Raw genomic sequence first — 25,341 nt, 5'->3', positions numbered from 1 at the left:
TTTTACCAATAGTGATTTGTAAAAAATTTAATCAAATACTAAAATTAATTTTTAGACTTTTAACTTTTAAAATACACTTTTGAGCTTCCCAAAAGTAATTGAAAACAGACCCTTAATCTTCCACTGCAAAAAAATTTCTAGTTGACAATTTTCACTTCATCTGATGCTTCAGCTTCAGCCATTATAGAACAATTAATTGGACTCAACTACTCGCTTGAGCTCTATGCCTCTTATCTACTCGAGGTCAACACGACGATTGCATATCTCTATAAATGTACATCTTAATTCAAAGGATTTGGCCTGTAATTATCTTTCATGTGGTGTTATTAATTAGCATGTGGACGAGTAGAGCATCGTTGAGAACGATGGGCGACCGACTCATATATTTTGCCATTGATTGTAAGGGAGAAGAGTGAAGACAGATAGGTTATATATTCATTCGGCAATTCTAGCTGGCACCATTTTTAGAACATTGGTTGTTGGACAATGGACATTCCCCTAAGTGGCCGTGGACCATGGTCTTTACTCTTAATTTGCAAGAATAATTTAAAGATATGGTTTTGGTTTATACAAAGAGACTAAAGAAATTAAACAGTTTGGTTCATCCTATACACGGTACAGATACTAAACAAGTCTAATTGGTCTGCCAGTCTGGTCGATGTGCATGATGACATTAAAGAAAAAAAAAAAGGTTGCGAGAGACAAATAAAATGTTTAAGCTGAATCTAGTCGTCATCTTAATTACAACACGTACGTAGAACAAGAGAAAATGGATAGGAATAAACTCGAGAATGGCTAGATCAGTTGCAGAAGCAGAACCTTTTGAGGGCATAAGTAAGCTCTTAAGGCCTAAGCCATTATGTTCTCTAGCTAGCTCAAAAAGGAAAAATGAGCTAGGTTAGCCAGCTGTAGTTTTAATGACTATCAGGGATTTAATTAATTAAACTTAACACCAGTTCATCAACCCACTTGATTAGTTGATTAAGACAGTGCACGTGCTCAATCAATTGACAAATGACATGCATGCAGTATTCTCATAAAATCCAGCCAATCCTCCCTTGCATGAACATCGAACAACTTAATTACAGGCCTTTTAGTTAAATTTGTGCTGCTGAAGCTATCGCCATGTCAAGGATTTATTTTCTCACTGTTGCCCTGGTATTACTGGCTCGAGTAGCTGAGGCGGCTGCTGCTGATCGTGCTTTCTTCGTGTTCGGTGACTCGCTCGTTGACAGCGGCAACAACAACTTCTTAGCCACATCCGCTCGCTCCAACTTTCCGCCTTATGGCGTCGACTATCCAACTCATAGACCAACCGGTCGCTTCTCTAATGGCCTTAACTTGCCTGACATTATCAGTGAGTATTTCTGGCTACATCTACATATATGCATGTGGCGTATTGCTTTAAAAATTAACTAATGGTCTAACGTTTCGTTAACATCGTTTAGGTAACTCAATTTTGGACACTGAGCCTCCACTGCCGTACTTGAATCCTCAGATCATGAACGGACAAAACCTACTGATGGGAGCCAACTTTGCTTCGGCTGGGATTGGAATTCTAAACGACACTGGACTTCAGTTTGTAAGGCCGGCCGGTCCCCTTAATTATAATAGATGCATTTGCAATTTCCCTGTATATACTGGAACAGATAAACTAATACAATTAAAGATTCTGCGGTAATTGTTGCAGCTAAATATACTAAGAATCCACCAGCAGTTTGCTTTATTTCAAGATTACCAAACGCGGCTAAGTAAGAAAATTGGACGAGGCCGCGCACAGGAGCTAGTGAGCCATGCACTGGTCCTCGTGACACTCGGTGGTAATGACTTCGTCAACAACTATTTCTTGACACCTTTCGCTCCTCGCAGGCGCCAATTCACTCTTCCACAGTACTGCCGTTATCTTATCTCCGAGTACAAGAAAATTCTCATGGTGTGCATTTACATATATATGTTATTGGAAACTAATTTTAATTATTTTCCAGCGTAATTATTGAGTGTAATTGTTTAATTAATTTGCAGAAGCTGCATGAGTTAGGGGCACGAAGAGTCATCGTGACAGGGACTGGACCATTGGGTTGTATTCCCGCAGAACTGGCCTTGTCAGGCAGCCCAAATGGCGAGTGCGCGCCTGAGCCCCAACAAGCATCACAAATTTACAATTCTCTCCTCGTTCAAATGATTCAAGAACTCAACAATGAGCTGAACTCTGATGTTTTCATTGCTTCTAATGCATTTGATAAGAACAAAGACTTCATCTCCAATCCCAAGAATTTTGGTTTGTTGCATGCACCACAGAACTTCTTTAATGATTGGAGTATTCTAAGATATTGAATGATGATTGTGATTTTAATTTTAATTTTTTTTTGATGGATTGGACGGCCCAGGTTTTGAGACATCAAACGTGGCGTGTTGTGGACAGGGACCTTACAACGGGCTCGGAACATGCAATATTTTCTCAAACCTCTGTTCGGACAGGAGCGCATTTGTATTTTGGGACTCTTATCATCCAACCGAACGTGCGCTTAGGCTGATTGTTCAGAATATCATGACTGGCTCCACCAAGTACATGAATCCGATGAATCTCAGCACCGCCATGGCCATGGACGCACCCAGGACCTAATATTTAATTAAATAAATAAACCCATCAAAGCTTTATGTTATTACCTTTTTTTTTGTGTTTATTTATTGGTACCGTATTGCACTTATTATGGTTTGTGTCGCTTGATCTTCCTTCGGGAGAATTTAATGATATTTCCATGATGATTATTAAATTAGCCATTTCAACTTAGTTAATTATAACAATTATTTTTAGGCCAATACCATTGAATTTCAAACACGGAATAAAAAATTAGCTAAAAAATTTTTTTTCAATAGGGTGAGCAATTAATTTCGGGTGTGGATTATATCCGAATCAGTCCAATAAAATATTTGGATGAGGTGAAGATTGAATTGAACCTAACCCGAAAATTGACCAGATACCTTATCTATCCATAACAACAGAAAATGATTAATTAACAATGTTGTAGATGGATGGCTTCTCCTCGGTGTATTTGTAATAATTTGTAATAAATAGATTAACTGTTACAAATTGATTAAATCATAGTTTTTAAGTGCCCTATTATCTTCTTAAAGAAAGTTCAGCAGTAAATAGTTTGGCTAGTTTGAGATATTACCTTGTTCTGGGCACACTTCTTAGTGTGATTGTCCACTAGTGGCTATCCGGAAAAGTTATTTAAAAATGCTTGGGGCTACCCAAGTATCATTTTATAATTTATAATTTATTTGTGATTGAAGTTGGATTGATGTAACTTAAAAGTTATAATATTAAAATATTTGATAAATATTAACTATTGTAACTTGTAAGCTAAGTTGATTTGATTTTTCACTTAATGAAAGATCTATTATATATTTACTAATCTTATTAAAATTATTATTTAAAAATTATATTTATAATATAATATTAATTTTTATTTCATAATTATAATTTTTTCATAATAATTATAGTTTAAAAGTTACAGTATGTCAATATGAAATAAGACCTCAACCTTTTGAACATGATACTTTTAAGACTTTTAACTTTCAATTTAATATATTTTCAGACTCAAAAAATGTAATTAATAATCTGTGTTGTGAACTCAAATTGATGTCCTAAATTCCGAAAAACAAAAGAACGAATGTCAGAGCAATTTTAAATACAATATTACAAAAAGAAATCTTCGTATTAAAAAATTGAGAAAATGAACGTGGTTACAAACGACGTCGTAACAAAATTGAATCCCCAAAATGAATGTGATCTTTATCCTTTCCCCAGTCGAGTGTCCTGGAAAGTAGAACGCGGGAATACGTCCGGGAGGGCTTTGCTGGTTAGTGTCTCTGTTTTATTTCAACTTAAAAACTTATTTTATTTTTCGATTAAAGTATCTTCAATTACGTGCTTCGACCATCAAACCTCTGTAATCTTGAATGATAATAAAAAGCCACAATTTATTTTTTTTCCCCCTTAAATTAGAATCTGAAGAATGGTGAAAGCTCCATCTTTGATTTCTCTTGCCGCCCTGGCAGTGAAACGAGAACTTCTGCTTGGTAATTCTTTTATTTATGTTATTTTCTAATACTGCCGCTGCTGCTCATTGAAATTTATTTGACATTGTTATATGAGAAGAAAAAATAATCTGTTTCTGATGGTTACAGGAGATGATGTTATACCATATGTATACGAGCTGCCGGCTGACTTATTCGATATTTTATTGACTTGTTTGCCTCCTTTGGCCCTGCAAAAGTTACAAACAAAAATGTTAGTTATATTTTTTTTTGGGGAGGGGGGGGGGGGTTGCTAGATTTCTTGTTTATGTATGATTTTTACGTTTCTTTATTTCTCAATCTATTGTTGTGCCTTTGAGCAGGCCATTTAGGGATGGGGATGACTGTGGATCTCCTGATTATTGCTTTGAAAATGGGAGAAAACGTGGAAGGTTAGGAAGAATTGATTCACAGTTGTATATTTTACGAAGTTGAACGTGACTGATCTTAAGTGTCAAACTTGTGAAATTCCAGATATGGGAACTTCAATACAGTGTGGAAGAAATTATTTAAGACTCGTTGGTCAGGGTTCACTGATCAAATTGAACCAGTTGATTGGCAGCAACGGTATTGGGAAGCACATGTACAAGGGTATGTCCATTTAATATCGAGTAAACATTCAGTTGGTTTACTATGTCATGACTTCTATCATTTTATCGCTTTGCTATATTGACAGTTGCCTAGATGAAGCAGCAGAGTTAGTTGTACTTCCATCTTTTAGAGGACTTATCAGTGACATTAATATTTCAGGTAAATTGATGCATGCTCATTTGCTACCATTGCCTTTCAAAAATATTGGTTCACGTTCTTGGTAGTTTAATTAGGTTGTAGAGCCTATTGAAATCTAAGTAGGACCTTTCTGTCATTTGCATGTCATTGTTGCCTGCTCCTGTTTGCTTCCATTTACCATGAGTATGTACAATGTGTTTTTATTTAGTGCACATCATGCTATAAGCTTTTGTACTTTCTTTTAAGTCCTACAACATGCAGACCATGCGGTACAGTGGAATCATTTCTGAAATGAATCTGATGGGAAATCATTGAAATTATATTAGATTTTACTTATTGTCGATGGATGCTCTCTGGCTCAAGCCTGTGAGGCAACAGAACTTGGCTCATGATTCCCTTGAGGGATTGGGTCTAGTATTCACATTACTATGTCTTAATGGGACGGCTTATCATTAGTTGAATATGAATAAGAAAACATCTTTTTTCCACACTAAGTATAAAATTTTGTGGAGTGTTTATCAGGTTTGGGCTTAGAATCTGAGATTAAAAGCATAAATCCGTCCCGGAATTTAATCCCAAATTGGAAAATTTTTCAAATTTTGCGAGTACTACGAATTACCTGCCTGCAGAAAATGAAAGGGAAATGAAGTATTTCTACCTTTAAAATGATTTTAAGTACATCTCTCTCTGTGTATGTGTGTGTGTGTGTTCGTATTATGCTGATAGTCTTGCAAACTACTGATCGTATTTTTTCTGTTTTGTGCAGACACTATATTGAACTATATTGGCTATGAGCAACAAATGAATCATTTGGCTTGTGACTATTCAAAATTATCTTACCATTGCCAGCAATTTGGGCATTATGCTAGGTAACATGTATGTCAAATTTTTGGTACAAGTAGGCCAATAGTTCATAAATTAATGGAATCGTAGTTGTACATTCATATATCTAGTAAATTTTTGGTGTCTGCATATTTTATAATCTATTTCCTGGGCATATTAAGATTGAAGCAACACTTTCCGGTCATTTTACATAAAGTTCATCGTCCATGTTATGAAACCATCCAACATCAGCTTTATTGTTTTGAACAATGTTGTATGTTTGCAGAAATTCTTATTGTGCTTTTATATTTGTGCAGATGTCTGAGACTTCAAAATGCACTTTGTGTTGAAGAAACTTGTGTAAGTTTACAATCTCATGAGTTTTGGTTGGTAGTATCATCATCTGTTGAGGCATCCCTATTTTGATGCATTTGGATTGAGGGTTTTTTGGCTTTTACCATCATCCATAAATGTGGAAATTTTCTGGAATTACAACTCATGTTTTAAAAATGATTCAATGAGAAAATAATATTTGATGCTTTTTCCTCAAGTAATGTTTTTCAAGTAAATTCTTCATTGGAACTTCCATAAGAAGCAGTTTAAACATATTTTTTAAATTTTGATTCTTTTATCTATCTATTTCTCTAGCATATTTCTTGAGAATGGTTTTAGTCATACATTTTGCAATATCGTGTATCCATGTTTGTTTGTGCATACTGTGCAATCATGTGTTTTTATTTTATCTATCTTCAGTTCTTCCTTGTTTCAGCAATTATTGAGGGAGAGCAAGTTGCAAAGCTTGGTACTACGGTGGATCAGATTCGAAGAACATGTTAGTCTTATCTTTTGCTTGTGTGCATGATATACAGTCGATTCAAACCTTTTAAAAGCTTGTTTCTTTTAGTGAATATATAATTTCTAAGGGAAGTTTATAAGTGTTTATTTAATTTGTGGAGATAAGAAACTATCTATGTACAAGCTACAAATTTTTCATTTTCATATTTTTCCTATGTGCTTCATAGGCTGTGTTAGAATGGAAACTTTAGAACATTCTGTTTCATGAAATACCAAGTGCTTTATTTCCATTGTTGATTCAATTGTTGCACTAAATAATAGGTTCAAGCATTATGTAAACTTCTAATTCAAAACAGTGAAACGCTGGCATCACTTGAATTTCTTCACTGCAAGCTCTCTCCAAGTTTTGTCGAGGGAATTTGTCGTTCTCTTTGCAGTAAGAGAAAGCGAATACACAAGATTGAAAACTTATCAATCAACATATCAAGCTTTATCGAAAACTGCCCAAGTTCTGTAGTTGTGGAACTTGTTTCATTTCTGTCATCCGGGAGGTACATCTTTTCTCATTTTAGGCTTCATTCTTGTTTAATTTGTGATCTAATCAGGCAAATCTGTCCAATATACCCCCTCTTTCTTATACTGCCCTTTGCCTTCAGGTCATTGTGTTCATTAAAGCTTCGTCATTGCCATCTGGACAGAGACTTTGGAAGAATGGTTTTTAGTAGCCTTCTTGAGGCATCATCTAGTTTATCCATCCTTGACCTTTCAGGAAACTGTGTGAGTACTGCATCCCATAAGATCTTGCGTTCTACTGTACCATAAAAACTGCTATAAACTTTCATTTGTGATTGCTCAGATAGGAGGATGGCTTTCTAAGTATGACAGAAGTGGCCCCCTATTTTCTTTAGGAGGTTGCAAGTCTTTGCAATCCTTACGTTTGCTCAATCTAAGGTATGACATGATTGGTAACACTGTTTCTTTATTGCTGTGCAAATTATTTTTCCCTACAATTAACTCCTGGCAGTTGCAGTAAATAGACAATTTCTTGTGGTATTATTCTCCTCCATCCTACAAAGTTAGGGTTTATAGGATTTTGAACTACTAATGAAGCCATATTGATGAGATTTTATGGGTTTTTTTCCTTAAAATTTGTGTTTTAGCATAGAAATGAGGCTTATCTAATTTCAGGGGAAATAATCTCTGCAAAGCTGATGCTAGAGATCTTGGATCTGCACTGGTTCATATTCCTAACTTGGAGATCTTAGATATAAGTGACAATACTATTGAGGACGATGGAATCAGGTTGGTAGATATCCATTCCCCGCAAATCTCTCGAGTATTTCAGGCTTGAAATCTCACATGGAACAATTTAATTTTCAGAAGTTTAATTCCCTACTTTGTACAAGCATCTGAACGGTGCAATCCCTTGGTTGAATTGTATTTGGAAAACTGTGAGCTTTCCGGTCGTGGAGTCTCTCAACTTCTTGATATGCTGTCGACCTTAAGAAGACCACCTACTTCTCTCTCTATTGCAGATAATAACCTAGGGAGGTTCTGTGCTAATTCTGGCTGACAAGTTATTTTTACTGTTTATGTTTTTACTTGAACATGATTTTCAAATTACTGTCCTCCAGTCATATAGCAGCTAGTTTGGGAAAATTTTTTGGCACATCTGTTCAAGTACTTAATATTGGAGCAATCGGACTGGGTTCATCTGGCTTTCGGGTACTGCAAGATGGAGTTACGAAGGAGTTGAAGCTTGTCAATATCAACATCAGGTTTAAACCGATTTCTTGATTTCATTTTTGTAGTCGATATCAGTGAGATTAACATTTTCATGGAATTGGTCTAGCAAAAATCGCGGTGGGGTTGAAACTGCAAAGTTTTTGTCAAAGCTTATGCCATTGGCTCCAGAACTTGTTGAAGTTAATGCTGGATATAATCTCATGCCATTAGAATCCTTGACCATCATATGCTCTGCCCTAAAAGTTGCAAAAGGTACTCATCTACAATACTAAAAAATTTGTAGGTATTTATATTGGCGTGGCAGTCGATGCTATCTATTTTCTTATATTGGTATAAATATTCATTTTCATGAGTTTGGAATATCATTGTTCTTGTAGTTTTTAAGGAATGCACATATGTTGCTGCACACACAAACGAGCACTTGCATCTTACAATGAAGTACAGGAAAATTTGAAAGTTAAGAGGAAAAATATTTGGATGTGGTAAAAATCGGAATACTTATAAAATTGAAAGATTATACATATATTGTTATGTAAACATGCTTTTTTTCTACTTCTATATCATGTAAATGAAGTGTTATTATTCTATTTATCAGGTCATCTTGAGAGATTGGACTTGACGGGGAACAATTGGGAGCTTCAGCCATCTCATGTTTCTATACTTTCTGAATTCCGACATAATGGACTCCCGATTTTGATCCTCCCAACATTACTAGCCTTGGATGTTCCATATGATGATGAACCCTAGAGGGCTGGCTTCATCAGGGGAATCAAAAGACATGCCAATCTGAAAACAAAACGTGCTTTATGCAAAATGTTTAGATTGGCTAGTAGACAATATTTGTAAAGAAAAATCTTACCATCAAATTTCTTTGACTGTATTCATCTTATATTCTGATGACTGCGTACACTTAAATGTTCTTCAATACATTCTAGGTTGAATGGATTCCTTCCATGGTCATTGATTTGTTATGGTAGTAAAAAATGGCGAAAGTGACATCCCATCCTTGAGGGACTTGATCAATTTTGGGTATTTTGGAATTTAGTTGCTGCCGTGTTCGTGAAGAAAATGCTGTATAAGACAAATTGTGTGAAATCTCTTCATTGGTGTGCTTCAACAATATATATTTTTTATTTAATTTAGTTTAATTAAAATCTTATATAAACATGAAAGTAAGCCTTTTAGTGCTTTTGTTTATCATTTCTCAATTATTTATATATATAAACAAAAGCTTTTGGCATATTGCCCTTCTTCCAACAACCCGAATAGACAACCTGTAAATGTTTAAACTATTCTCATATAATAAATATAATGCCTACTTAATTAATTAATTAATCAATTGATTAATTTGGAATGTCGCAAGTGACATGACATCATGAAGCAAAAGTGAAAGTGGATAACTTTTTTTGGGCTATCTTTTCCTTGAGAAATGTCCAAAACGGGTTGTTGGCTTGGCTTTGTCGTGAAGTTAGGCTTTTATTGTTTATGCTTGTACCCGTCAACCCCTTTTGAAATGAAACCGATCCCTTCTTAAAACTCAATTAACTAACAATTTTTTTTTTCTTTTTAGTTAATTGAATGACCCGTGAACAAACAATTTGTTATTAAATTTTGGTACAACTTCTTATCAATATGTAATTTTGAGGCTATCCCATTATTCAGGACTCTCAATCCAACAGCAGATTCTGCAGTTTCACATAACTTTTTGAGACAATATAGATAAACAATAATTTTACGAAGCACCTGAAGTGCTGTTAAAATTTTTATGACAGATCTTACTGAAGTTAAGTATTTTGTGTGTGGGTGTGTGTGTGTATACATATATTTAAAGGTTTTATCTTTAGATGAATGATAATTTCTCCTACGACTATTAGAAGATTGCTAATTTCTTCTTCTGAAATTAATATATTACTTACTTCCCTACCGTTCTCATAATAGTTAAGAAAATGTTTACAAAATGATAAAAAAAATTACAAGAATCTTATTATTAATTTTATTCACATCGAAACATATTTTTCTTCTTTTTAGAACCTAAAATTTTCTATTTTAATTTTCACTTATATAATTTATCTAATTTACAATAAATATGAATAAAAATGTGTTTAATAATAGGGACAATACTATAAAATTATACTGTCGTGAGGGTTATTGACTATTATAAAAATAATAAGAAAATAAATATTATATATTAATTTCAGTGGGGAGAAATTGATAATCTCCCTAATTTTTCCTGTTTCGCAATCACTTTCAGTATGGCTATTGATAAGCCATAATATAAAACCAAATCAATTGGAATAAGAATAATTAAATGAGAAATTATCTCTATCATCGTGTATTAGTTTAGTTGTTGTCTTTTATGGAGTCAGACCATTCGATATGAGCTAAAAAATTCCATTATGTCATCTCTTGTTCTTTTTTATACACACATAATTTAGCCAGTATTATTTATTTCAAAGTAATGAGATTTCTTCACTCACATGCATGCATATTAACAAACTCTAAATCTGGTCCAACTATGATGCAATTTAGACACGTGAGTGTTAATTAATTTAATTAATAAAATCTCGTATTAAAAATAAAAGATTCCTTTACATGAATCGAAATAAAATATAATTACTATATATTAACCTAAATTTATATAAGGAAGATAAAGCAATTCGGATATTTAAGCTTCAATGAGCAGTTAGTTGAATGGCGTCAACTTCGTGATGAGAGGAAATGTCAATGTAAACAGGTTATTTGAAAATAATCAGATTTAAGCGTTCGAATTTTCTTACCTAAACTCATTTCAATTTGAGACCACAAAGAGAATAAAACTCGCATTGATTGGAGGTGAAGGCAACACAAGTCTTTATGACATGCTTACACAGCTTACTTAATTTTGAACTAGATTGTTTTATAATTTACTTTTATCTAAAGCTATAACTAAATTTTGTATTAGACTCAGTTAATAATTAGTATGCCAAATTTTTTCATCCGAAGTTAGAGATGGTAATTTGGGTTATAATATTGTATTCTGTCATGTTAAAATAAATGTAACAAAAAATTTGATCAACACGAATATGACTCGTTCATTCATTGAGTAAAAAATAAAAATACAAATATGAATACAACTTGTTCATGTAATTATACCTAATTGTAATGTTTTAACTTGTTTAATACTAATTAACATGTGTAATCATAAATTTATTTATAACTCTTGTCATAAGTAAATGTGTTGGTTGAGATTTGAGGTCTTAAACATGCACACAATACAATTCTTAAATGAGTGATGCAAATATAGTAAAGTTATTACTCTTATTGTTTTATTATCGAATTATGACCCACATTGTACGCAATATTCAAGAAAATAAAACGTACATCAACTAAATTTTAAAGTGATAAATGAACATATACCATTCAATTAAGAAACGATAAATAAGTGAAATCGTTGATTCATCAGAGTATTTTTCTTTTTCTTATTTTACTAAAATAAAGTTACTTCTCTATTTTTTTTTTTTGTTGCTAATTACTTCCGTAAGATCATAAACAATGATATTCTCTCTTAAATACTTCAACCTCTTCATTTAAGGATGGCAATGGGGAGGGGAGGGGAGGGGATCGATCTCCCCGTACCCATCCCCGATATTTTGCGTATGTCCCCGTTCCCTCCTCGTCCCCGTCAGAATTACTTGAGAGAATCCTCATCCCCTCCCCGAATAATAACAGGGGATCCCCGAGGGTCCCCGATCCCCGAATAACTAATACATTTTTTTTTCAATTTTGAGTTAATCATATTAAAATAAAAAATTCAAATAAAAGTAAAGTTCGAAATATATCTTACATTAATATCTATTACAAAAGTCACATACATTAAATTAGTAAGTAACGCAACATGCAAGAAATACAAATTTCTTTTACAAACTATCATGAACAAATTAATAGTTTAATACAAAATTGTTACAAATAAAATCGAATTTAGATTCAAAATTAACTTTTTCAATGGTGGCGTGGGCACTTTATAAATGTGAACTATTCCCTTTACAACACAATAGTTAAATCGGAGCAAATCAAAAGCAAATATTAGATTAGATTAGATTAGATATTAAAATTGTGATTCGCTGTGGGCAATTATAACATCTAAAAATAAATAAAAATAGATTTAAGTTTAAAATATTTAAAGAATATTAAAATTAAAAAAAATGTTGTGCTAATAGAATCTACTCGATCTTTTTAATGTCCTAAATAAAAATTTAGGACTTTAATTAGTTAATTAGGCCTAAAAGTTTAATAATATAAATATTTTGATATTTTTTATTTTTATCAATATTTATAATTTTATTATTTATTTACTAGTAATTTTAAAAAATTAAAATAAAATTAAAAATTAAAATGGGGAAATGGGTAGGGGATGAGGATTCCACCTCATCCCCGTCCCCTCCCCGAATAAGAAATTAGATATGAAATTATTTCCATACCCTCCCTGAATAAAAAAAATTCCCGAAGATACCTATCCCCGTGGAGATTTTTACCATCCCTATCTTCATTTTCCTTAAATATATAGTTCTAAAAAATACAATTAATATATCTAAATAAACAAAGCGGGGCAAAGCAAATCCGCCCGACAAACCCTCAGAGAAGTGTCAATTAAACTCAACTAATAATAAAAACCGGACGCACAATAAATATATCCCGTCACATTCATACTGTTATGAGATGTTATCTTACTACTCACTGTACCAGCGTACTATCAACACCAACAGTGGCACATCCCGTAATTTAATTCGAAACCAGTGGGTGAATTACCCAACCCCCCCCCCCCCCCCCCTCCAACCACATACTCTCATCATCTCCTCCGTCAATTCTAGTCACCACCACCTTTACTCTCTCTCTCTCTAGTTCTCTAAATTAAGCGGCACTTCTCCGCTAATTCTCTCTCTCTCTTAGTTTCAACATTTCCCTCTCACTCTCACTTCACCACCTACAAAATTCGATTTAATTTCACTTAATTAATAAAATCTCCGTATAAATTAGCGTCAATTGGACAAGCACATTTCTCACTCTCTGTTTTGCGGTGTGAATTTGGTTCCGTAATTGGTTAGATCTGAGGCGCGTGGCTCCAGATCCGAGGCTAAAATGGAGGAGGCGCTGGAACTGGCACGCGCGAAGGACACTAAAGAGCGGATGGCCGGAGTGGAGCGTCTCCACCAACTTCTAGAAGCTTCTAGAAAGAGTCTCACTGGTGCCGAAGTGACGTCGCTCGTCGATTGCTGCTTGGATCTCTTGAAGGACAACAACTTTAAGGTTTCTCAAGGCGCGCTTCAGTCTCTTGCCTCCGCTGCCGTGCTTTCCGGTGAGCACTTTAAGCTGCATTTCAACGCTCTTGTGCCGGCTGTCGTCGAGCGATTGGGTGACGCTAAACAACCCGTCCGTGATGCTGCTAGGCGCCTCTTGCTCACTCTCATGGAGGTAATTTTGTATTTTCAGTTGAATTTATTGTTATTTAAGGGGAAAAAAAACAGTTACTTTTTTTTTTCTGCTTAATGGCCTTCACAACATTAATAAGTTTAATAATTACTCTAATTTCAGTTATTTTTCGCTTAAATGGAACTATTGATGGTAAGCAAGCTCTGTGATTGTCTTTAACATTTTCTGTTTAGACAATCAAATGAATTTAACGCTGCCAAATTGATTAATTATTAACACTTGTTTCTCACAGCAGACTTAAAAACCATTTTGCAAGCTTAGAAATTAATCTTAATTTTGATTTTGGTTTTATTTTATGTTATATGGCACTGGAAGTAATAAGGAATATGAAAGAGTGGCTTAGAATAATGTACTGTTGCAGGTTTCTTCTCCTACGATTATTGTCGAAAGAGCAGGCTCTTATGCCTGGACGCATAGAAGTTGGAGAGTACGAGAAGAGTTTGCGCGAACTGTCACTTCAGCAATTGGTCTTTTTTCTGCTACTGAGCTTACTCTTCAGCGAGCTATTCTTCCTCCTGTATGATAATCAATATTTCTTGATTAGAACACAAAATTTTGTAGGTTTTGATTGCTTTTATGTTTTGAACTAATACAAGTACTCTGCAATTTTCAGATTTTGCAGATGTTGAATGATCCAAATCCCGGTGTCAGGGAAGCAGCTATACTGTGCATTGAGGTTAGTAGAACAGATTCTGTGCTTTAACTACATTCTCCATTGAACTTATTGTAGAATAGGTAATGGGACTTCTTTTTGAGTTGTGAGATTGCACCTATGGCCTCAATGGGACTTCTTTTTGAGTTGTGAGATTGCACCTATGGCCTCAATGGGACTTCTTTTTGAGTTGTGAGATTGCACCTATGGCCTCTTCTGTATCTTTATGTCTTTTGCCTCTTTAGAGTTGCACCTTCATCCTTGCTCTGAAATTACCTTCATTGACAGAAGAAAGAAGTCTTTTTAAGGTTGAAATTATATTCTGTGACTTGAGGCTTAGTTTTGGAGATTGTCTTCAAGATCATGCCTCATCAATTTCTTAATGATTGATCTGTAAAATAATATAATTAATATTATGAACCTCATTAACTCATTTGTGAACAAATGCAATGGTATGCTTATATGATCTTCATTGGAGTAGATACTGTTAATAGAAGATGAATCATTACTATATCTGACTTGGAAGTTTTAACGAATGCTGAGTAAGCGAAGTCACTAGTGCTTTGCTAAGTGGAAGGTTCATTATATGATAGCCTCTTTCCTTGCATAACAGTATAAGTGCTTATAGCCTTATAGAGATTTCTGGTTTATTTTCATATTCACTAAATTTTTGGAATAGACCTCTAACCCTGTTAATTTGATTATTTATTTATTTTTTTTATGTGTGTCAGGAGATGTATACCCATGCTGGACCTCAGTTCCGTGATGAACTTCATCGCCATAATCTTCCCAACTCCATGGTGAGTATCTAGCTAAGAGTAATTTCTTCTGGGAGCAATGATTTTCTTGTTTTGTTCTGCTTTAATTGCAGATGCAGTTATTGTATGAAGTATCATTGTACATATTTTAATGTTGCATTGCCTACTGAAACGAAGAGAAAAATTTCAATCTCTCTTTTCTTTTCTAAACAAATTTTACAACACAATTTATGGCTACAGGTGAAAGATATTAATGCCAGGCTGGAGAGGATTCAACCACAAATTCGCTCTTCAGATGGACTTCCTAATACCTTTGCTGCTTTAGAGATAAAGACTGCAAGCTTTAACCCCAAGAAAAGTAGTCCAAAGGCCAAGAGTTCTACAAGGGAAACGTCTCTTTTTGGAGGTTGGCATTGATTCAACTCTAATACATTGATGCTATTTAGTAACTCGTTGAATTTTGTAAACAAGGTTCCCGGGTTTTCCAGCATTCTTCTCTGGCAAATCTTGACCGAAAGATTTAATAAATGTTTTCAGTTTTTACATCTGTGATGTTAGCAAGGACATTATACTTGCTGTGCTATAATATTAGTGAAGTCTGTGATGGTTTGCTTGGTGATACTTTTTTGCTTTTATTCTCTTCAGGTGAAGACATAACAGAAAAACTCATAGAGCCTATAAAAGTATACTCTGAAAAGGAGCTTATTAGGGAATTTGAGAAAATTGGTTCTACCCTTGTACCTGATAAAGATTGGTCTGTTCGCATTGCTGCAATGCAGCGAGTCGAAGGCCTTGTCTTGGGAGGTTTGTGACCCCTTTGCTCTATTTGTTTGTGTTAACTTTTTGCTGTTAAAATATGATATTCAAAGTTTTTTTAAATGTATATGTGTACCATTTGGTGGTAGAAACATCTCTTGGTAATTGAATGGAAACTTGGAGCCTAGAGGAGCCAAGAAAATATGGATAAAGTCCAATAGAGGTGTTATAATTTTACTTTGAATATTTTATTTTTAATTTGAAGTAATATTGTGTGAAATAATGTTTGAATTTTACCAGTGACAACTATGCTTGGATTGGTTGGAAAGTGATTGACAAATTGGTGGGAGTCTATTTGTTTGGTCATAAATCTGACATGCGTCAATATATTTTGATGACAATGAAAATAAAACATCTTATGATACTGCATGTATTGTCAAATAGATGATGATTTTTATGGTTATAGGCTATGGGCTACCATAAGGTAATTAAGCATTATATGAAGTCTGTTTCAGTTGCCTGATAGAAGATGAATATAAGAATGTTTTGACTAATGTTACAGATATATTTGGAAACTGAAAATTCATGTCCCTGTCTGTCTGTCCCGAGCTTTAAGCTATACAACTTGTGTTGGACTTCTGTTTTAGTTGTAAAATGCCATGAACTATAGAACCCTATTTTGCAAGATTGATTTTCCATGCCTTAAGATTTTTTGAGCTCTTTGACATTGTTTCCTTTATTTTCCCTCTTCAGTTATTTTCAACTGCAATGTAACAGTTAGCGGTGGGCAAAATACCCGACCCGACCCGACCTGACCTGAACCGATCCAAAAAATTTCGGGTTCGGATCGGATCGGATCGGGTGGTTAATGTAACCCGATCGGATGAATTTCTCTAAACCCGATCCGATCCGAAAAACTGATCGGGTTGCATTAAAATTAAAAAAAATGAACAGCAAACACACGCACGCCACACAGTCACACACCACACACAAACAAATCAAATTACACATACACCACACACAAACAAATCAAATTACACAATACACAATCACATTACACAAAACGGCAAAACACACACAACTCAAGTTACACGCTCACTGCCTCACAGATCAATCGCAGCCTCCCTCACACTCACAGCACGCCGTCGACCGACAGCAGCAGCCACAGCCTTCTCGACGCCCCCTCACAGTCACGGTTCACACACACGGCACATGCACATCTCAAGAACAAGAAGTCAAGAACTCTCTTCATGGATCGCGGTCATGGTCACCGCCGACCAGTCTGCTGCCGCACGTTCGCAAGATTTGCTGCTACCCGATCTGATGCCACCTGATCTATTGCCACCCAACCCACTGCTGCAAGTGCAAACCGATTCCAGTACCCGCCCCGAGTTTCCCTACCCCCTTGAGTTTTGATCCGAAGCTTTTGCCTTTGAGAGTTTGACACTTGGAGTTGGAATTGATGGTATATTAGCCCGATCCGTATAATCCGAACCCGATTCTATTCGAAGTTAATCCGATTTTTTTACCCGGTCCGATCTGAATATATATCGGATCGGATCGGATCGGATTGGGTCATAAGTTTGGGTTGTATTCAGATTAATTTTTATCCAACCCGACCTACCCGAAACTCGATCCGAACCCGATTTTGCCCACCCTTAGTAACAGTTAATGAACTCAGTTATCAACTGCTGAAACATTTATTCGTGCGTAATAAATTTTTTCCACAAATAAGAACAAGAGTGGTAGTTGGTAGCTTGGTTTGTGGGGTTCCTTTTTCAGTTGATCAATTTTGATTTTGTTTCCTTTTCTGTTCCATCCTCTATCTTTCACTTTCTAGTATATCTTCAGTTTTCCCTTTTCTTTTTCTTTTTTCTGATATCCCTACTGTATACCTCTCATTTTGGTTGTTATGCCTTGCATATGACAAAAAATAGGGTACTGGACTTGTGGCAACTCAGTGCATAATATTATTTTAATGATTTAGATGGTTATTGTTGTGCTTTTTATGCCATTCTGTTCATGCATTTATTTTGAATTATGAGATAGTTTGCAATGTCATCCTTGGACCAGTCATGGGTATGCATTAGCAATTACTAGTTCTGTAATTGCCTAAATAAGTTGGTTGAGATTTCGTTAATTGAATGGTGCTGATGTATTTTACATACTCCATGGATTGGTGTACTTTCTGTTTGAGGAAGAGATGTTGTTAAATTGTACCAACTAATCTTTTCTTATCAGGTGCTGCTGACCATCCATGTTTCCGGGGCCTATTGAAACAACTTGTCGGCCCTTTAAGCACACAATTATCTGATCGAAGGTCTAGCATTGTTAAGCAGGTGTGTCATGTTTTCTTGATTCTATAAGGGCTCAATTTTAGGGTCCTTTTTTGACGCCGTTTATCCTCTATTTGGTACTTTTAATGATTTTATAGCTTTCCTTTCTTTATACCTTGAGGCTGTTCCTTCTTGCTATTGGTCACTGGACACTGGTTTTGTACTTGTCAGAAAGCTTAGCAATATTGGGATGGTGTTCTTGTTATAGTTGTGATGGTGTTCTTGTTTTAGTGATGACATTGCCTTCATAAAGCTTGAGACAAAAATGAGCAGAAACTTATTCTTCTCTTCCACATTAATTTACTGTTTAGAATATGAAAACACTTGGACATTGTGTAAAGTTTACGGATAACATTACTAAAAGCTTGTTTGGTCAAAATGTTTCTAAAAGGATGCGTATTGTAACTGCTTTACCATAATATGAAGAAGACAATTCGGAATGCTGGTTGTTTATGCTGTATTCTATTCTTTTCGTTGGAACATTGGAATGGGGAGCATATGGAGTTTGGACTTTGGAATGGCTGAATTATTGGTCATAGCGTTATTTTCCAATCCCTGCTAGACACTTTTGTGGCTGTAAGTGTAGTGATTGCTAAGTTGGCTTCTCATTTTTCTAGGCATGTCATCTATTATGCTTTTTGTCCAAGGAGCTCTTGGGGGACTTTGAGGCATGTGCTGAGATGTTCATTCCTGTAAGTTTATCATTTTCTTGCTAGTTATTGCTATTTTATTTTGCTCAAATCATTTTGTTAATTTTACGTATATGATAATCAGGTTCTTTTCAAGTTGGTTGTGATCACTGTACTTGTAATTGCAGAATCTTCAGATAACTGCATCAAAACGGTAATTGTTTTTGCTTAAATATTCAGATAATTTATTCATGTTGGTCTACTTGTTCTGTTTTAAATGTTTGTCTTAACATAACCTCTTTTATATCTAGATGTTACGGAATTGCAAAGCTGTTCGTGTCCTTCCACGTATTGCTGATTGTGCGAAGAATGATCGGAATGCAGTACTCCGTGCAAGGTTGTGCCTTTTTGAATTTTTGATTTGTGATGCAGTTTTTGTGATGTTAATTTGAATTACTTTGTTTTTTGGGTTATTGCAGGTGTTGTGAATATGCACTGTTAGTATTAGAACATTGGCCTGATGCACCAGAAATACAGCGATCTGCAGATTTATACGAAGATCTCATTAGGTGTTGTGTTGCAGATGCAATGAGCGAGGTGCTTATGTTGAGAATTTATTTTATTCCTTGGTTTTGGTGCACGAGGACCTGCATTTGGTCTCAGTGTGTTTTGACTTACTTTGTGCACTGAATGTGGTGTGCCTTGTTTTTTGGGGTTGATCTTGTCTGCATTTCTTAAAGTTTGGCTTTTTGTTTATGTTTATGGTTCTGATTGTCCCAGTTTCATTCTTTTTCTTTTTAGATGTTTTCATTGTGAGGGTGGAGTTTTCCAACTATTGACTGGGGGTTCTCTTGTATACCAATTGGAACGTTGTTTATTTTTTGTTTGATTATTATATTCTTGACACTTAACAGGTGCGATCGACTGCAAGAATGTGCTACAGAATGTTTGCAAAAACTTGGCCAGAGCGATCCCGCCGCTTATTTTCATCCTTTGATCCTGCCATTCAAAGAGTATTTTGCTTTTTCCCTCTCCGAAGAATGTGGTTTTACATTCTTTCATGCCAAGACAATAGTTTAAAGGGGTTGTGCTTTTGAAACAGATAATAAATGAAGAGGATGGGGGGATGCATAGGCGCCATGCTTCTCCTTCTGTCAGAGATAGAGGTGCACATTTGTCATTTACCTCTCAAACATCAACGGCTTCCAACCTCTCTGGATATGGAACTTCAGCTATTGTTGCAATGGACAGAAGTTCAAATTTATCCTCAGGGGCTTCCCTCTCCTCTGGGCTGCTTCTCTCACAAGCAAAGTCCCTTAATAAAGGTACTGAACGTAGTCTTGAAAGTGTGCTGAACGCAAGCAAACAGAAAGTTAGTGCAATTGAAAGCATGCTCAGAGGTTTGGAAATATCTGACAAACAGAATCCTTCAACTCTCCGGTCATCTAGTTTGGATCTAGGTATAAAATGGTTTCGTCTATTTGATATTTTTTCTGATGCATTGAATCAGCTTTTACCTCATTCAATGACACAGTGATTACTCATTATTGGAATACTGAGTGAGTCATAGTTTATATCACTATGAGCGGCTAAATTTTTGTTTCTTATTGCCCCCTAGTGCAGGAGTTGACCCTCCATCATCTCGTGATCCGCCATTCCCCGCTGTGGTTCCAGCTTCTAATGATGACACAAATGCTTTTATGGTGGAATCAACAACCTCTGGTTTGAATAAGGGCAGTAACCGCAATGGTGGCATGGTATTGTCTGATATCATTACTCAAATTCAAGCTTCCAAAGATTCTGGTAAATTATCATATCACAGCAATACAGAGTCTTTGTCATCACTTTCATCATACTCAACTAGAAGGGGTTCTGAAAAGCTACAAGAAAGAGTTTCTGTTGAAGAGAATGACATGAGGGAAGCTAGGCGTTTTGTCAATCCACACATTGACAGGCAATATTTGGACGCCTCTTATAAAGATGGAAATTTTAGGGATTCACATAATAGTTACATTCCCAATTTTCAGAGGCCGCTCTTAAGAAAGCATGGAACTGGGCGGATGTCGGCGAGTAGGAGGAAGAGTTTTGATGATAGCCAGCTGCAACTTGGGGAGATGTCTAATTACACAGATGGGCCAGCCTCTCTTAGTGATGCTCTGAGTGAAGGGCTCAGTCCAAGCTCTGACTGGTGTGCCAGGGTTGCTGCTTTTAATTATCTAAGGTCATTGCTGCAGCAAGGCCCCAAAGGTATTCAGGAGGTAATTCAAAATTTCGAGAAGGTAATGAAGTTGTTCTTCCAGCACTTGGATGATCCCCACCATAAGGTTGCCCAGGCAGCTCTCTCCACACTTGCGGATATTATCCCATCTTGCCGCAAGCCTTTTGAGAGTTATATGGAAAGGATTTTACCCCATGTTTTCTCTCGGCTAATTGATCCAAAGGAGTTAGTTAGGCAACCATGCTCAACAACTTTGGACATTGTAAGCAAAACATATAGTGTAGATTCTCTCTTGCCTGCTTTGCTACGTTCACTAGATGAGCAGCGGTCACCAAAGGCCAAATTGGCTGTTATTGAGTTTGCTATAAGTTCCTTGAACAAACATGCTATGAATTCTGAAGGATCTGGTAATCTTGGCATCTTGAAGTTATGGCTTGCGAAGCTCACACCATTGGTCCATGATAAAAATACCAAGCTTAAGGAAGCAGCTATTACATGTATTATATCTGTCTACACCCACTATGATTCGACTGCTGTGCTTAATTTTATTCTTAGTTTATCTGTTGAAGAACAAAATTCCTTGAGACGAGCCCTTAAACAGTACACTCCTCGTATTGAGGTTGATCTAATGAACTATTTGCAGAGCAAGAAAGAGCGACAGCGTCTCAAGTCTTCTTATGACCCATCTGATGTTGTTGGAACCTCTTCAGAAGAAGGATATGCTGTTGCCTCCAAAAAGAGTCATTACTTTGGAAGGTATTCCTCTGGTTCCATTGACAGTGATGGTGGCAGGAAATGGAGTTCTATGCAAGAATCAAACCTCATGACAGGCAGTATGGGGCATGCGATATCTGATGAAACTAAGGAGAACTTATATCAAAACTTTGAGACTGGTGCAAATGCTGATGTTAGCTCCAAAACTAAGGATTTGACTGGTTCAAACACATACTTGGAGGGATTCTCCACACCACGTATAGACATTAATGGTCTTAGGGACCATTTAGAGGTCTCTGAAGGTGCTGGGCATAATAATGAAATTCCACCTGAGTTGGACCTTAATCATCATAAACCGTCAGCCATAAAGACTAACTCATTGACAGATGCTGGACCTAGCATCCCCCAAATTCTTCATCTGGTGAGCTCCATAACATCATAAACATCCTTCTGTATTTGGCAGGTGTCCGAAAATCTTTGTAAAGGAAACCGAAAAAATAAATAATAAACTTCTCAAAATGTTTGACAATATGTTTCGGTAGAACTACACCTGATCAGGGATTTTTATCTATTGTTGTAGATGTGCAATGGGAATGATGGAAGCCCTACGAGTAAGCATGGTGCACTTCAGCAACTAATTAAAGCTTCTGTGGCCAATGATCATTCAATTTGGACCAAGGCATGATCAGTTTCCACTCTTTTAAATTTTAACTATGTGTGCACATGCACTCACACAAGTGATGCAGATGGATGTGCTTGTGTGTTTACGAAGTTCTATTAGATAAATATATCTTTTTCCATCTTCAGGCTAAATATCTATTTTTAATGCCATTCATTTAACTTCTAAAATCTGTCATGTTAGTCATTTTGTGAATTGGTACAATATTTGTCCATGAGCAGTCTCTTCTGCTAGGCTATATTTCAATTTAAATGCAAATATATGTTAATGTCTATTTTTTCCTTTTTTATATATTTGCAGTACTTTAATCAAATTTTGACAGCAGTACTTGAGGTGTTAGATGATGCTGATTCCTCAGTTCGGGAGGTTGCCCTTTCATTGATCAATGAAATGCTAAAAAATCAGGTCTGTGCATATTAATATGTTCGTTTTCCTTTTTGTCCAATGATTTCCTTAAGTAAATTTTTTCCTTTTTGTCACGCTTACAGAAAGATGTCATGGAAGATTCTGTCGAGATAGTAATTGAGAAGCTGCTTCATGTTACCAAGGATGCTGTTCCCAAAGTAATTTACTTTCCTTCAACTAGTTATTTTGATTATTATTCTAGCCTTAAGCTAGGTGTCTCAACCTTTTCTTATGCGTGTTTAGGTTTCAAATGAAGCTGAGCACTGCTTGACTGTCGTGTTGTCTCAATATGACCCATTCAGATGTTTAAGTGTATGTGACTGAGAATTCTCTCTCATTAGCTTTATCTTCTTCTAATACCATGGAAGGAAAAAAAAATGTTTGGCTTTCTTCTCTCTTTATTTCAATGTAATTATGATGAATGTTGCTGTGCATTGCTGCTGTTCCAGGTTATTGTCCCTTTATTGGTAACCGAAGATGAGAAAACTCTTGTAACTTGCATAAACTGTTTGACAAAGGTATTTTCCTGATCACTTATTGAAATTTGAATGTTTTAGTTTTGGAATATGTATCTTTCCATGAAGGTATATTAATTTAGTGCATTTTTTCGTGCCTTACTCAGCAGAAAGCCATTTGCTCTTGAGCATGGTATTTTGTACTAGGATTGTATAGAATTGTTGTGTTCTGAATTTTTGGTTTATGCTAAGGTATAGAATTAGAGAAATAGTTGAATGGCAATCATGAAAGGGATTAAAATAATAACTTGAAAGGTTGTCTCTTTCAAGTTTATGCACTAGGCTCAATCACATTTTGCTTGCCATTTGGGCCTTCTAAAATCTTTTTGGTGGTTAGAATTATATTGACTGCGAATCTGTCTGTCATTGCGTTAGGGTATGGAAATTTTTGTAGATTAGTTTGTTAATGGGTTATTTTCATGTTCGGCATTTTTTTAAGCAGAATTATGAGATAGGTGGTCTTTTGGATTAGTTGATAATGATATTCTAGAGACTTGTCTGTTATAGGGGATTGATCTTTTATCATTTGGTTGCTTAGTAAAAGAAATTTGTGATCCTTGCTAAATGGGCTATATTTACAGAAGAAACAGATGAAGCATGATGTATATTCACTTGAAAGCATGTTGCTATGTGCAATCAACAATTATATAGCTGAGCTATTTATTTCTTTTTTCAGCTTGTGGGGCGGCTCTCACAGGAGGAGTTGATGGCCCAGTTGCCGTCATTTCTGCCCGCTCTATTTGAAGCCTTTGGAAACCAGAGTGCAGACGTTCGCAAGGTACTTATTATATTTGTATCTAGTTCATGAATTTTCTTTTTCTTGAGTTTACGTTTTTGTCGGCAATCAGGTCGGAGTAAATTTCTCATGTCTTGAAGTACATAATATTCTCATGCTACTATTTTGTTCTTTCTTTTTCCGTGTAATTGACTTTGGGCTTTGTTTTGATGTATGTTGGTGGATGGTGCAGACTGTGGTTTTCTGTTTAGTGGATATTTATATTATGCTGGGGAAAGCATTTTTGCCATACTTGGAGAGGCTTAACAGTACACAGCTGCGGTTGGTAACCATATATGCTAATCGGATCTCACAGGCTAGGACAGGTACCACCATTGATGCAAGCCAATGAGGAGCTGGTTCTTTCAGAAAGATACTGTGGTTTTGAGGTGTTGGCTTATTCTTTGTTGTGTATTTGTATATTGTGTGAATACATTCTGGGGTTTTTTTTTTTTTTTAATTTCCTTGTAAGTTCATTTTGTTTCGCTTAGATTTTCTTTTTAATATTTTCATTTTCCCTGTGTCTGTTTGTGGTGTTTGGCGGGAGAATGCTTTTTCGTGGGGAAACAAGATAAAGATGGCATTGCATATTATGCCCGTGTTGTAATGAACATCTGAATACTAGTATCTGTTACATGTAGAAGAGCAAGTATGGTTTGGAAAAATATCCCATCATTTGTTATATTTTCAACCTGCTATGCGTTAAAGGAAGTGTACTTCTTCGGTCGCTATGTTATGGCATTTTATTTTTATCTGTTGGATACACGAGGCTGGGACAAAAAAAAAGGAGGTGGGGAGGGGGGGGGGGGGGGGGGGGTGGGTGGGGGGGGGGGGGGGGGGGGATGTTCGTTTGCTTCAAGCTGACGTAGCTTACTAGCTTGCGTATGAGAGAAAGTAGACGGTTCTTAGAGGAGCAAGAAATGTAGGAGCATTCTTCAGGGGGCTAGTATAAAGAATCTTCAAATCCCAGCAGCGCTTTCACAATGAACCGAATCTTGGGAAGTCCTTTCTTTCTGAAGATTGGAGGGTTCAGTCAGATTCAACTTTAAAGAGGGAAAATTATTCTAAATTTTGGAAGCGCTGCTGGTCATTCTTCATTTATTTGGCCGAAAAAAAAAAACGATGGATGAAAAAGAAGATAGTTGCAACACTTGCTAGACACCGACACCGACACAGGGCCGGTTAAAGTACGCTGAGGTCACTTAGATTTCTAAGCTGAGGAAAAAGTTGAAGAAGATTTCGAGCGTGATCCCTTGTAAAATT

At 35.9% G+C, this 25,341-nt stretch overlaps 3 protein-coding genes across 8 annotated transcripts; all 3 read left to right on the top strand.

Annotated features, from left to right (window-relative positions):
• The first annotated feature begins 1,024 nt into the window (after positions 1-1,024).
• On the top strand, positions 1,025-2,791 carry LOC102619514 (GDSL esterase/lipase At4g28780). The gene is made up of 5 exons (XM_006480107.4): positions 1,025-1,357; positions 1,449-1,582; positions 1,691-1,933; positions 2,023-2,278; positions 2,388-2,791. Exons 1-5 carry the CDS (start codon positions 1,126-1,128, stop codon positions 2,621-2,623), a joined length of 1,101 nt encoding a protein of 366 aa, XP_006480170.2. The 5' UTR covers positions 1,025-1,125; the 3' UTR covers positions 2,624-2,791.
• A 908-nt stretch (positions 2,792-3,699) lies between these two features.
• Positions 3,700-9,198, top strand: LOC102619806 (uncharacterized). Of its 6 annotated transcripts, none has more exons than XM_025099051.2 (17): positions 3,718-3,866; positions 4,013-4,086; positions 4,195-4,214; positions 4,408-4,475; positions 4,558-4,674; positions 4,760-4,833; positions 5,579-5,681; positions 5,952-5,994; positions 6,404-6,466; positions 6,751-6,980; positions 7,086-7,206; positions 7,286-7,380; positions 7,618-7,731; positions 7,810-7,980; positions 8,064-8,207; positions 8,282-8,427; positions 8,771-9,198. In XM_025099051.2, exons 2-17 carry the CDS (start codon positions 4,023-4,025, stop codon positions 8,920-8,922), a joined length of 1,725 nt encoding a protein of 574 aa, XP_024954819.2. In that variant the 5' UTR covers positions 3,718-3,866; positions 4,013-4,022; the 3' UTR covers positions 8,923-9,198. The 6 variants fall into 6 exon arrangements, with proteins under 6 accessions (XP_024954821.2, XP_024954816.2, XP_024954819.2 ...); XM_006480110.4 differs by having other exon boundaries at positions 4,195-4,297; positions 4,416-4,475; XM_052438190.1 differs by having other exon boundaries at positions 4,195-4,297; positions 4,407-4,475.
• Positions 9,199-12,988: 3,790 nt separating this feature from the next.
• On the top strand, positions 12,989-24,801 carry LOC102621123 (CLIP-associated protein). The gene is made up of 21 exons (XM_006480114.4): positions 12,989-13,623; positions 14,003-14,158; positions 14,255-14,317; positions 15,025-15,093; positions 15,292-15,457; positions 15,697-15,855; positions 18,049-18,146; positions 18,761-18,835; positions 18,918-18,986; positions 19,084-19,169; positions 19,252-19,369; positions 19,687-19,785; positions 19,875-20,232; positions 20,396-22,125; positions 22,285-22,383; positions 22,684-22,788; positions 22,872-22,946; positions 23,032-23,100; positions 23,238-23,306; positions 23,980-24,081; positions 24,272-24,801. Exons 1-21 carry the CDS (start codon positions 13,291-13,293, stop codon positions 24,428-24,430), a joined length of 4,257 nt encoding a protein of 1,418 aa, XP_006480177.2. The 5' UTR covers positions 12,989-13,290; the 3' UTR covers positions 24,431-24,801.
• The last annotated feature ends 540 nt before the right edge of the window (positions 24,802-25,341 follow it).

Source organism: Citrus sinensis, chromosome 3 (genome assembly GCF_022201045.2).
Source record: "Citrus sinensis cultivar Valencia sweet orange chromosome 3, DVS_A1.0, whole genome shotgun sequence".
Lineage (NCBI taxonomy): Eukaryota > Viridiplantae > Streptophyta > Magnoliopsida > Sapindales > Rutaceae > Citrus > Citrus sinensis.
The sequence above is the reverse complement of the archived record's forward strand: the minus strand, read 5'-3'. Positions and strand labels throughout refer to the sequence as shown.

Coding starts and splice junctions, on each gene's coding strand:
- LOC102621123 (XM_006480114.4), top strand. CDS start 13,291: ATGGAGGAGGCGCTGGAACTGGCACGCGCGAAGGACACTAAAGAGCGG. Junction 14,159..14,254: donor AGCGAGCTATTCTTCCTCCT/GTATGATAATCA, acceptor TGCAATTTTCAG/ATTTTGCAGATGTTGAATGA. Junction 22,384..22,683: donor ATCATTCAATTTGGACCAAG/GCATGATCAGTT, acceptor ATATATTTGCAG/TACTTTAATCAAATTTTGAC.
- LOC102619806 (XM_025099048.2), top strand. CDS start 3,741: ATGAACGTGGTTACAAACGACGTCGTAACAAAATTGAATCCCCAAAAT. Junction 4,087..4,415: donor GAAACGAGAACTTCTGCTTG/GTAATTCTTTTA, acceptor CAGGCCATTTAG/GGATGGGGATGACTGTGGAT. Junction 4,675..4,759: donor TGGGAAGCACATGTACAAGG/GTATGTCCATTT, acceptor CTATATTGACAG/TTGCCTAGATGAAGCAGCAG.
- LOC102619514 (XM_006480107.4), top strand. CDS start 1,126: ATGTCAAGGATTTATTTTCTCACTGTTGCCCTGGTATTACTGGCTCGA. Junction 1,358..1,448: donor TAACTTGCCTGACATTATCA/GTGAGTATTTCT, acceptor AACATCGTTTAG/GTAACTCAATTTTGGACACT. Junction 1,583..1,690: donor ACGACACTGGACTTCAGTTT/GTAAGGCCGGCC, acceptor TAATTGTTGCAG/CTAAATATACTAAGAATCCA.